General features: G+C 40.9%; 1 protein-coding gene across 1 annotated transcript; it reads left to right on the top strand.

The window, feature by feature from the left end:
* The first annotated feature begins 276 nt into the window (after positions 1 to 276).
* On the top strand, positions 277 to 1,285 carry LOC144996976 (transcription factor MYB114-like). The gene is made up of 3 exons (XM_078956790.1): positions 277 to 563; positions 657 to 786; positions 869 to 1,285. The coding sequence occupies exons 1-3, from the start codon at positions 428 to 430 to the stop codon at positions 1,176 to 1,178; spliced, it is 576 nt and encodes a 191-aa protein (XP_078812916.1). The 5' UTR covers positions 277 to 427; the 3' UTR covers positions 1,179 to 1,285.
* Positions 1,286 to 12,865: the final 11,580 nt, after the last annotated feature.

Here is a 12,865-nt window from a genome sequence, read left to right as displayed (position 1 = left end):
TTGATCTTATCATCGTCATCATTTCACCTAACCACTAAATTAAACATAATTCCGACCTAATCATTTGGTGGCATCCTCTTGTTTGCACTATTATGAGAAAAACAAATTTCCATCACCAAATGTTTCTACTAGTAAGAAACTACTGTTAATGTATGCCGTAATATTTCCAGCAGGTGCCTGCAACCGCAAAACTATATATATATATATATATATATATATATATATATATATATATATATATATATATATATATATATATATATATATCCGGTTGTGTTGATAATACAAATTTGTGACTAGTTTTTTGGAAGTGCTTTCCTGTAGAGGAGATATCTAATCAAATCTAACACAGATTCCATCTAAAGATTAGTCAGCATATAAATGAGTATCTGGGAGATTGACCAAGAGACATAAATCTGTGTAGCCAATGGATTCAAAGAAGAACAAAAGCACAAAGAAAGAAATCAACAGAGGAGCATGGACTGCAGAAGAAGATGAAAAGCTAGCTGAAGCAATCGAGATACATGGTCCAAAGAAATGGACAGTTATTGCAGCTAAAGCAGGTATATATGCATATAAATTAAACTAACAAATTAAAAAGAGTTAAATGTGGGGGGAAAGATGTGATTAAATATTGATGAGGGGTTTGTTTGCAGGTTTACAAAGATGTGGCAAGAGTTGTAGGCTAAGATGGTTAAACTATTTGAGACCAAATATCAAGAGAGGAAATATATCAGACCAAGAGGAGGACTTGATTATTAGGCTTCATAAACTTTTAGGGAACAGGTTGATTACCATATATATTCTCTCTTTTTATATTAACAAATTTCGAAGGAAGTTAATTAATTCTTAAACTTGTTGTTATTAGGTGGTCACTGATTGCGGGAAGACTACCAGGTCGAACTGATAATGAGATCAAGAACTATTGGAATTCTCATTTAAGCAAAAAGAAGGAAATAATGGAAAAAGAAACTGGTTATTGTTCAACAAGAGACTGCTCTGAGAGAAGGAGGGTGGTAGAGATGGAGGATCATGTGAAAGCCATGGACGAACGTGGCGTTGAATGTTCAAAGGTGAACTTTAATGTTGATGAGTTTTTTGATTTCTCAAATGAGGATCCATCAACTTTGGATTGGGTTAACACGTATCTTGCTGGAACGAGTAGCATATTTATGTAGGGAACTTTAAATTGTTACTTGGTAAAATTCAGCAAATATTATCATGCTAGGCTACCTCTAAAAAGTACTGTACTAAAGTTAAATAAAATTCATGCATATTTAAGATTTCTGAGTTTCTTCGGATGCTTCCATCTGTAAAATTGTAAATCACTCGGATCTATTGTAAATGGTTCTTTCCTTTTAGTCATCATTTCAACTTTTCAACACTCACAAAAGTTTGCCTCGTTAACAATTTAGTGACGGATATAAGCAATTAGCAAAGATTATAGTAAGTGTATAATTAGTCAAATACTTTGCAAAAAATATACATATATTTTTCATGACAACTGTTTGAGGCAGAAATAGGACAACTAGTTGCAAATCTTTCGTTTCTTTTAATTTTGCCTTCATGGTAATATGTAGGTCTCGTTGTCCTTTGTTTCGTAAATTAAACCCAAATATAACCTAGTTAAACTATTAACTTTAGATATATAACCCAAAGTCAAATAATGATAATCACTATCACTCTAGCATGTAATCACTATCACTCTAGCATGTGGGCACACCAAGTGTGGTGGTTTTCGGAGTACAAAAACTTTTAAGAACCCCAAGTAAACCCATAAACAACGATAATGTGAAGTTTATTGTTCATCTCACGATGATTCAACATACCGCAGATATATTTGCATTGACACGATAACTAAATCATTATATACTTATAAAAAAAGCAATTTTCTTTTCACCACATTCATTTGAAACTTCCATGATTTTTCAATTTTTTTCTAATAATAATTATAATTTGGTAAATTAGCTTAAATAAATATCAAACTAAATTGTAATCATATATAAACTATATTTCAATATTAAAATAATATCTTTAGTTATACTTATAAAATTATATTCCTTAAGTTTTAACATATTATACTTAATTTATTAGTTTTAATATATTACTGGATATAAACCATTATCATTTTAGATGTATAATTTTGGAACATTAATTTATATAAAATACTTAAATTATTACTTTAAATATAACATTATAGGGTCAACTTAAAAATAAATTTTAGTTTAACTTAAACAACCCAAAAAATATTTTATAAATAGTTAAAAGTGATAAATTGTAGTGTTTTTCTAATAATGATTATAAGTTGGTTAATAAGGTTAAATAAATATCAAACCTAAAGTGTAATCATAAATAGATTAAAATTCAATTTTAAAATAATATATTTACTTCTATTTATAAAGTTATGGCTTTAAAATTTAACATATTATACTTAATTTGTTACATTTAAAATGTTGTTGTATGTAACCATTATCAGTTTAAAGCTATAACTGTTGAACAGTTTCGACAAACTACTTAAATTGTTAATTTAAATATAACATTACACTGTCAACTTAAATATAAATTCCAGTTCCACTAAGAAAACCAAATATTATTTTGTAAATAGTTAAAAGTGATAAATGTAAAAACTAAATTATAATATCAATTTAACTAAAATATTTCCTAAAGATATTTTTATAATCATTAAAAAATTTCTAATATGTAACTTAAAATAACTAACAATAACAACAGTTAAAAATAATTTTATATAAATGATTATACTGTTACCTTTAAAATCTTAAAAACAATGTCTGATGTTTTAAATAATTATAATGATAGAAATTAAAACATTAAACAAATAAATTTTAAAAAAATAATTAACAATAACAACAACTATAAATAACATTAAACCATATATAATATTTAATTATATTGATGCGTAAGTCGCGTGTAGAAATCATTCAAACGATTGAAATTATGAAGTTATAATATATGTATATATTATCATATAATTCAAAATAATCAATATATTATATCAATTTAGCATGCAAATTATTATATCAAATTAACCAACAACGTTATTGTTATATTTAAAAAAACATATATTTGTAAAGACTTCAACTATATATGTAACACCGTAAATTTCAAAACAAAATTTTCAAATTTTTATAAAACATAATTCAATTAATATTCATCAAACAACCATATTAATTATCCAATTTAGGTCAATACAAAATCCCAAGATCACAATGTAAAAACTCCGAGTGTGTGTGTACGGATCAAGCTGGTGCCTTCCCGCGGTCGTCACTAGTACCTGAAACAATAACATCAAACACTGTAAGCACAAAGCTTAGTGAGTTCCCCAACATACCACATTTAACACATAATAGCCACTCGAGGCTATAACTCTGTGGGTCCGTGCACCCAAACTCTGTGAACCCTCAGGTTCTAACTCTGATAAACATGCACCACATAAATCACATAGAAATAATGCAGTACAACACATAACATACATAGCATACAAATACTCTATCACATAACTCTGGTTACCTACTCAAGGTAAAGTATAGTGAGAAGACTCACCTCGCGTATCTCGGTATCTCACGAATCCTGAATATCCCTCGTGCTCGATCCTCCGAGCTCTACTCCTCCTATAACAACGTATGCCTCTAGTTAACACTTTATATCTTCTAAGGTTGACTATACCCAAGAAGTCAACACAGGTCAACTTTTGGTCAACAGTCAATGGTCAACTTTGACCGGACTCGGCGAGTGCTACGGCGACTCGGCGAGTCTAGACGTTTTCACCAACCCTCTGAAATTCCCTTCCTACACATCGAGTATTCCCCCCCCCCCCCTTACTCGACGAGTTTCACCTGGAAGAATCGCGAGGCCACCCCAACTCAACTCGCCGAGTCTCAAGAACAACTCGATGAGTCCCAGTTCGACTCAATCCACTTGTCGTCCCTCTCCAACTCACCCTGACTCACTGAGTCTACCCATGACTCGATTGGACCACTCACTGAGCAATCCCAAGGCAATCTTCAAACTACTCGTCGAGTCTGATGAACAGACTCGGCGAGTCCATGCCATGCAACCACTCCAACTTGCTTCTAAGGTCAGATCTGCTTCCACAATCTATAGATCTGGCCTCCCTAGACTGGTTCATCACGTAAAGATTCTATCTTGGTGCCTATAACACACCCCATGGCTCATAAATGGAGTTTTGACCTAAGGCATAAGGATTCCAATCCAAAGCCTCCATTGATTCCCAAAAAGCTTGGGTAAAGGGACACTCTGGACCTCTAAGGGTCCACATCTATGGTTCAACCTCATAAGGGACCAAGGGGGCACTAGATCTTGCCACAAAAGGGTTCAACAAACCCTAAATCTAGATAAACATCAACAAGGAAGAAGATAACTCGAAATTATTACCACAATAGTGATGCTCTGGACTCCAAACCCTCAGAAGTGGCTCCACTTGCTTTCCCTTGGCTAGTTCTTCTCCTTCCTTGCAACAATGACACCTCCAAGATCAATAATAGCCTTCTACTTTGCTCAAAATGCTCACACTCGATTAGGGTTTCACTCAAGGGACTGGTGAGCACAAATGACGGCCATAAGGCCCTTTAAATAGGTCTCAAACCCGAGAAATTAGGGTTTCATTACACAGCGCTGACTCGCCGAGTCCATATCCTGGACTCGTCGAGTCCAGGCGTGATCCCGCGACCAGATCCGCGTCCCTACTCGGCGAGTCTAAGCTCCAACTCGCCGAGTCCCCTCTCAAATCACCAAAAACATAAATATACAAGATACCTGAAAAATCCGGCTGTTACAACTCTCCCCCACTAGGACTAGACTTCGCCCTCGAAGTCTCGCTCTAAAAACAGCTCTGGATGCTGCTCCTGCATCATACGCTCTGGCTCCCAGGTCATCTCTAATCCCCTCCGGTGTTGCCACTGAACCAACATCGGAGGTACCTCCTTATTTCTCAGAACCTTGATCTTCCGATCTCTGATGGCTACTGGTCTCTCGGCATAATTTAGGCTTGCATCCACCTGAATATCCTCTAACGGAACCACTGCCGATTCATCGGCTATACACTTCCTCAACTGCGACACATGAAAAGTGTCGTGGATCTGTCCCAACTCTGCTGGCAACTCCAACCGATAGGCTACCCGGCCTACCCTCGCAATCACACGAAATGGACCTATAAATCGGGGCCCTAACTTGCCCCTCTTTCTGAACCGAATCACTCCTTTCCAAGGAGAAACCTTCAGGAGAACGAAGTCTCCGACCTGAAATTCAAGCTCGGACTGGTGCCTGTCCGCATAACTCTTTTGTCGGCTCTAGGCGGTCAATAACCTCTGTCTGACACGCTGTATCTGCTCTGTCTTCTGAATCACGATCTCTGTACTGCCCATCACTCTCTGCCCAACCTCACCCCAACAAATGGGAGTCCGACACCTCCTACCATACAACAGCTCAAAGGGCGGCATACTGATGCTCGAATGATGGCTGTTATTGTAGGAAAACTCCACCAAGGGTAAATACGCATCCCAGCTACCCCCGAAATCCAATACACATGCTCGAAGCATGTCTTCAAGCATCTGAATCGTCCGCTCACTCTGGCCGTCTGTCTGGGGATGATATGCGGTACTAAAATGCAGTTTAGTTCCCAATTCCTCATGAAATTTCTTCCAGAATCGGGAAGTGAAACGCACATCACGGTCCGAAATGATCGAGATCGGCACCCCATGCCGAGATACCACTTTCCTCACATAAACCTCTGCTAATTTCTCCGCCGAAGAACTCTCACTGATGGCAAGAAAGTGAGCGCTCTTCGTCAACCTATCCACAATCACCCAAATTGCATCAACTCCTCTGGCAGACCTTGGCAATTTGGTGATGAAATCCATAGTGATCTGTTCCCACTTCCACTCAGGAACCTCCAATGGCTGCAACTTGCCATGTGGTCTCTGGTGCTCGGCCTTAACCCTTCAGCAGGTCAAACACCTCTCGACAAACCATGCGACGTCCCTCTTCATACAGGGCCACCAATACTCTTTCCTCAAATCCAAATACATTTTCGTAGCCCCGGGATGGATCGAAAATTTCGATCTATGAGCTTCCTCCATCAAAGTAGTACGCGTACTGCCCACAAACGGTACCCAAATCCGGCCCTGAAAAGTCATAAGCCCTCGACTATCCAGAACGAACTCTGAAACCAAACCAACGACCCGTTCTCTCTTCTGCATCTCCGGATGTACAGCCTTGGCCTGTGCCCCACGAATGGCGTCCAGAACTAGAGCTATCACGGTCAATCTCAAACATACATTTCGCAGTGGAGTACTCTCCGCCCTGCAGCTCAACGCATCAGCTACCACATTAGCCTTGCCTGGGTGGTACAGGATCTCACAATCATAATCCTTGACCACATCTAACCACCTCCTCTGCCGCATATTTAGGTTAGGCTGATCCATCAAGTACTTCAAGCTCTTATGGTCCGTGTATATCGTACAACGAACCCCATACAAGTAGTGACGCCAAATCTTGAGGGCGAACACCACTGCCCCCAACTCTAGATCATGTGTGGGATATCTCGTCTCATGAGGCTTCAACTGCCTCGATGCATATGCTATCACATGTCCCTTCTGCATCAGTACCGCTCCCAGCCCTAAAATCGATGCATCACAAAATACCACAAAATCTTCCATCCCTTCCGGAAGAGCTAATACCGGAGCTTCGCACAACCTTTGGCGAAGCGTCTCAAAGGAGGTCTGCTGCTCGGGACCCCATAAAAATGTAACACCCTTCCGGGTCAATCTGGTGAGTGACACCGCGATCTTGGAGAAATCCTTGATAAACCTCCGATAGTACCCTGCCAACCCAAGGAAGCTCCTGATCTCAGAGGGTGACTTTGGCACCTCCCAACTCATCACCGCCTCAACCTTGGCCGGATCGACCAATATCCCTTTCTGATTAACAAGGTGTCCCAGAAACTGGACCTCCCGCAACCAGAAATCGCACTTGGAAAACTTTGCATAAAGTTTCTCCGATCTCAAAACCCCAAGAACTTCCCTCAAATGCTCCTCATGTTGCTCTCTAGATCTCGAATATACCAGAATATCATCGATGAATACAATCACCGACCGATCCAACATCGGCCTGCATACCCTGTTCATGAGATCCATGAACACAGTCGGGGCATTGGTGAGCCCAAAAGGCATCACCACAAACTCATAATGCCCATATCGCGTCCTGAACGCTGTCTTCTGGACGTCCTCGTCCCGCACTCTCACCTGATGATAGCCCGACCTCAAATCGATCTTGGAGAACCAAGATGCTCCCTGTAACTGATCGAATAAATCGTCGATCCTCGGCAACGGGTAACGGTTCTTGACCGTCAGCTTATTCAATTCTCGGTAATCAATACACATTCGATGCGAGTCGTCCTTCTTCTTCACAAACAGAATGGGTGCTCCCCACGGCGAGCTACTCGGCCGAATAAACCCCTTCCCCAGCAGCTCCTGAAGCTGCGAGGATAACTCTTGCATCTCTAGAGGTGCAAGACGATAAGGCACCTTAGCGATAGGCGCGGCTCCCGGAACCAAATAAATACTGAACTCTACTTGCCTCACGGGAGGCACACCCGGTAATTCTTCGGGAAAAACATCTGGAAACTCACGCACCACCAGAACCTCATCCACTGAACTCGGTCTCTCGGAGATCACTCACGTATCCATCACATATGCCACAAAACCCTTACAGCCCTGCTGTAAACACTGCCTCGCCCTAGCGGCCGAACAAAAGGTTGATCCAGAATGTGTACCCTCGCCGTACACCAAAAGAACTCCCCCACTAGGATCTCGTATGGTCACCAGCTGACGCTCACAATCGATAACCGCGCCGAATCGGCTAGTCCATGCCCACAATGATACAGACATCACCCATCGCAATAGGAACCAGATCAATCGGAAACTCAACCCCAAAAATCTCTAACACACATCCCCGGAGGACCTCCGTGGCACAAATCACTCTGTCGGCAGCTATGGAAACCCGCAGAGGCCGACTCAATTTCTCACGACTAACACTGATATGCTGACTAAAGGCCAAAGATACAAAAGACCGACTCGCACCCGAGTCAAATAACACTAAAGCAGGCACAGAGTTCACAAGGAAGGTACCTATGCATAACATAATATAAGCATAATATCTCAACACCAAAAATAAATACATAGAAGGAAACGTACCAGCCACAACATCGAGTGCAGCGCGGACCTCCTCCGCAGTCAACTGAAAGGCTCTCCCTCGAGCTCTCGGTGCCTCGGCCTTCACAGGCCGACTCTCTGTAGCTCTAATGGCGATAGGGGCAGATCCCTAAGATGCTCCGCGCAGCAGTGGACACTCCGCCTTCCGGTGTCCGGTCTGGTTGCAGTGAAAACACACTGCAAACCCCTTGGGGCAGTACTTGGCCATATGCCCCTCCTTGCCACATTTATAGCAAGATCCTGCTCGACAGATTCCATCATGACCCTTGCCGCACTTCCCGCAAGTGCGGCCCTTCTGGCTCCCGGGTTTGGGATCAGCGGGCTTGGCCCGCTTGGCTGCCGGCTGAGACTGTGTCGGCCGCCGATCCCTCCCCAGAGACTCCGCCTCCTCCCTGGCCTGTGTCTCAAGCTCAATCTCTCTCTTCCGGGCATTTGCCTGAAGCTTAGCAAATATCCAATACGAGGAGTTCGCGGCGAACTCCCGAATATCCCATCTCAAAATGCTCAAGTAGCGGCTCATACGTGCCTGCTCAGTGGACACGTGCTCAGGGCAGAACATCGCCCTCTCATGGAACATCCTCGTGATCGCTGTAACTGACTCAGTACCCTGCTTGAGGGTCAGAAACTCATGTGCCAAACGCTCCCTCTCCACCTGGGGAACGTACTTATCCCGGAACATGGTAGTGAACCTCTCCCAGGTCACTGCCGAAAGCTCAGCAGGCGTAAAATGCGCCGTCACAAACTTCCACCAGTCCTTCGCTCCCAAGCGAAGCTGGTTCAGCGCGAACCGAACCTTCAGATGCTCAGGAGATGAGCAAGTGAAGAAGCACCCCTCCATGTCAGATATCCACCTCATAGCTGCCACCGGATCCTGTGTTCCATCAAACTCTGGTGGTTTGGTGTTGCTGAACTCCCGAAACAGCGACGCATCACCTCCCTGGGGTCTCGCCGCAGCGATCGTTGCGGTAGCCGATGCAACAACAGCCTCAGAAAGAGCGGCGTAACGCTCGTCAAATGTCTCAATCAGCACGGTCTTAATAGACCCGAACATCTCTGGTATCTCAGCCCTGATGACCGCAGCCACCTCCTCACGAATGATCTGTCGAATCTCCTCATCACTAGCTCCGGCACCCTCCGGTATATGACGTGTCCTCACCATGATCAACCTCTGAAATACAACATGTGATAGATTAGAATTCACTCGAGAATACTCACACTCGATAATCCACCCCTCCTCGATTCTTGGTATCCCAAAGATTCTTATTTGGACTGTGCACCGCCCCGGTGCTTTCAGTAGTACGGGCCCAATACTACTGTCCACACCGTCTCAGTACACACCCCAAATCTTCCTCTTCAGATCCCAAATCCCAAGTACTCTATCATGCGTAGACCACTCTCTAATAGATCTCTCATAAGCCCCTCGCTGCTACCTACTCACTCTCAAGCATCTCATAGCAGCTCACCTCTCCCTAGGCTAAGGCATCACAAATCAGGCCACTCTAGTCCTATTAGCAATACCTAGCCTACTCTAGCATGCAGATACATCATATCAATATCAATATTACATAATATAAAGGTATTTTGGGAATTTACCGTTCGGGCGCTGACTGATCGTACACACGTTTCTTCCTGGAATTTGTTTCTTTTTCAAGAAAATCTTTTACTCTTAGAAAAGTTAGGTTTTCTTTTGAAAATATCCTTCCAATTCCTCAGTTTGAGTTCAAATACTCCCGAAGGTGTACCCGAATCCCTCAAACCAAGGCTCTGATACCAAATTGTAACACCGTAAATTTCAAAACAAAATTTTCAAATTTTTATAAAACATAATTCAATTAATATTCATCAAACAACCATATTAATTATCCAATTTAGGTCAATAAAAATCCCAAGATCACAATGTAAAAACTCCGAGTGTGTGTGTACGGATCAAGTCGGTGCCTTCCCACAGTCGTCACTAGTACCTGAAACAATAACATCAAACACTGTAAGCACAAAGCTTAGTGAGTTCCCCAACATACCACATTTAACACATAATAGCCACTCGAGGCTATAACTCTGTGGGTCCGTGCACCCAAACTCTGTGAACCCTCAGGTTCTAACTCTGATAAACATGCACCACATAAATCACATAGAAATAATGCAGTACAACACATAACATACATAGCATACAAATACTCTATCACATAACTCTGGTTACCTACTCAAGGTAAAGTATAGTGAGAAGACTCACCTCGCGTATCTCGGTATCTCACGAATCCTGAATATCCCTCGTGCTCGATCCTCCGAGCTCTACTCCTCCTATAACAACGTATGCCTCTAGTTAACACTTTATATCTTCTAAGGTTGACTATACCCAAGAAGTCAACACAGGTCAACTTTTGGTCAACGGTCAATGGTCAACTTTGACCGAACTCGGCGAGTGCTACGGCGACTCGGCGAGTCTAGACGTTTTCACCAACCCTCTGAAATTCCCTTCCTACACGTCGAGTATTCCCCCCCCTTACTCGACGAGTTTCACCTGGAAGAATCGCGGGGCCACCCCGACTCAACTCGTCGAATCTCAAGAACAACTCGGTGAGTCCCAGTTCGACTCAGTCCACTTTTCGTCCCTCTCCAACTCACCCTGACTCACTGAGTCTACCCATGACTCGATTGGACCACTCACTGAGCAATCCCAAGGCAATCTTCAAACTACTCGGCGAGTCCATACCATGCAACCACTCCAACTTGCTTCTAAGGTCATATCTGCTTCCACAATCTATAGATCTGGCCTCCCTAGACTGGTTCATCACGTAAAGCTTCTATCTTGGTGCCCATAACACACCCCATGGCTCATAAATGGAGTTTTGACCTAAGGCATAAGGATTCCAATCCAAAGCCTCCATTGATTCCCAAAAAGCTTGGGTAAAGGGACACTTTGGACCTCTAAGGGTCCACATCTATGGTTCAAACCTCATAAGGGACCAAGGGGGCACTAGATCTTGCCACAAAAGGGTTCAACAAACCCTAAATCTAGATAAACATCAACAAGGAAGAAGATAACTCGAAATTATTACCACAATAGTGATGCTCTGGACTCCAAACCCTCAGAAGTGGCTCCATTTGCTTTCCCTTGGCTAGTTCTTCTCCTTCCTTGCAACAATGACACCTCCAAGATCAATAATGGCCTTCTACTTTGCTCAAAATGCTCACACTCGATTAGGCTTTCACTCAAGGGACTGGTGAGCACAAATGACGGCCATTAGGCCCTTTAAATAGGTCTCAAACCCGAGAAATTAGGGTTTCATTACACAGCGCTGACTCGCCGAGTCCATATCCTGGACTCGTCGAGTCCAGGCGTGATCCCGCGACCAGATCCGCGTCCCTACTCGGCGAGTCTGAGCTCCAACTCGCCGAGTCCCCTCTCAAATCACCAAAAACATAAATATACAAGATACCTGAAAAATCCGGCTGTTACAATATAGGTGTTTCTGCGCATTACAATGTCAACTCAAATGCAAATTTTAGTTCCATTTAAAAAACCAAAAAATATTTTGTAATTATAGTTAAAAATGATAAACTGTGGTAATAAATGCGAAAACTAAATTGTAATCTCAAATTAACTAAAATATTTCCTAAAGATATTTTTATAATCGTTAAAAATTTCAAAATATATAGTTTAAAATAACTTACAATAACAATAGTTAAAAATAACTCTATATAAATGATTATATTGTTAGCTTTAAAATTAAAAAAAAAATGTTTAATGTTTTAAATAATTATAATGATATAAATTAAAAAATTAAGCAGATAAATTTTAAAAAATTAATTAACAATAGCAACAACTATAAATAACATTAAATCTAATATTATATTTAATTTTATTCATATGTAATCTGCGGGTAGAAGTCATTCTATCGATTGAGATTACGAAGTTATAATATATGTATATATTGTCATATAATTCAAGATAATCGATATATTATATCAAATTATGTATCAAATTTAACAACAACGTTAATCTTATATTTAAAAAATATATATTTGTATATACTTCAAATATATAGGTGTTTCTGCGCAACGCGCGAGCATTCGTCTAGTACATATTTATTGCTAGTGCAAAGCCATAAACCATTCTTAGAAAGTACAATGTCCTAATAGAATGCATAGTAGATTTAGCAAATTATACTTTGAAAAGTCTGTCAAGTTATAGCAATGTGGCCCAAATACAAAGTACAATGTCATAACAAGGAAAACTTTGGAAGTATAAATTATAAAGAGTAGATTTTGCAAAGTGCAATATCCTGATAGAAAGTATAATGTCTAATTGAGTCAGATTTGCAAATTATACCTTGAAAACTCTAGCAAATCATAGCATGATGGTCAAATACATAGTACAATGTCCTAACAAGAAATAATTTGAACGCAAAATTACAAGTTATAACAGGGTAGATTTCCAACGTACATTATCTTAGTTAAAAATACAATGTCCTAATAGAAAAAACATAAGATTCTAATAGAAAATACAATGTTAAATTGGATGAAATTAGCATATTATATTACCAAAATCCTACCAAACTATAGCAACGACATTCAAAAGCAAAGTACAATGCCCTGATAAGAAATTGTTTAAAGGT

Source organism: Lactuca saligna, chromosome 5, assembly GCF_052625555.1.
Source record: "Lactuca saligna cultivar CGN05327 chromosome 5, ASM5262555v1, whole genome shotgun sequence".
Lineage (NCBI taxonomy): Eukaryota > Viridiplantae > Streptophyta > Magnoliopsida > Asterales > Asteraceae > Lactuca > Lactuca saligna.
Note: the sequence above shows the minus strand (reverse complement) of the source record. Positions and strands in the feature narration are given on the sequence as shown.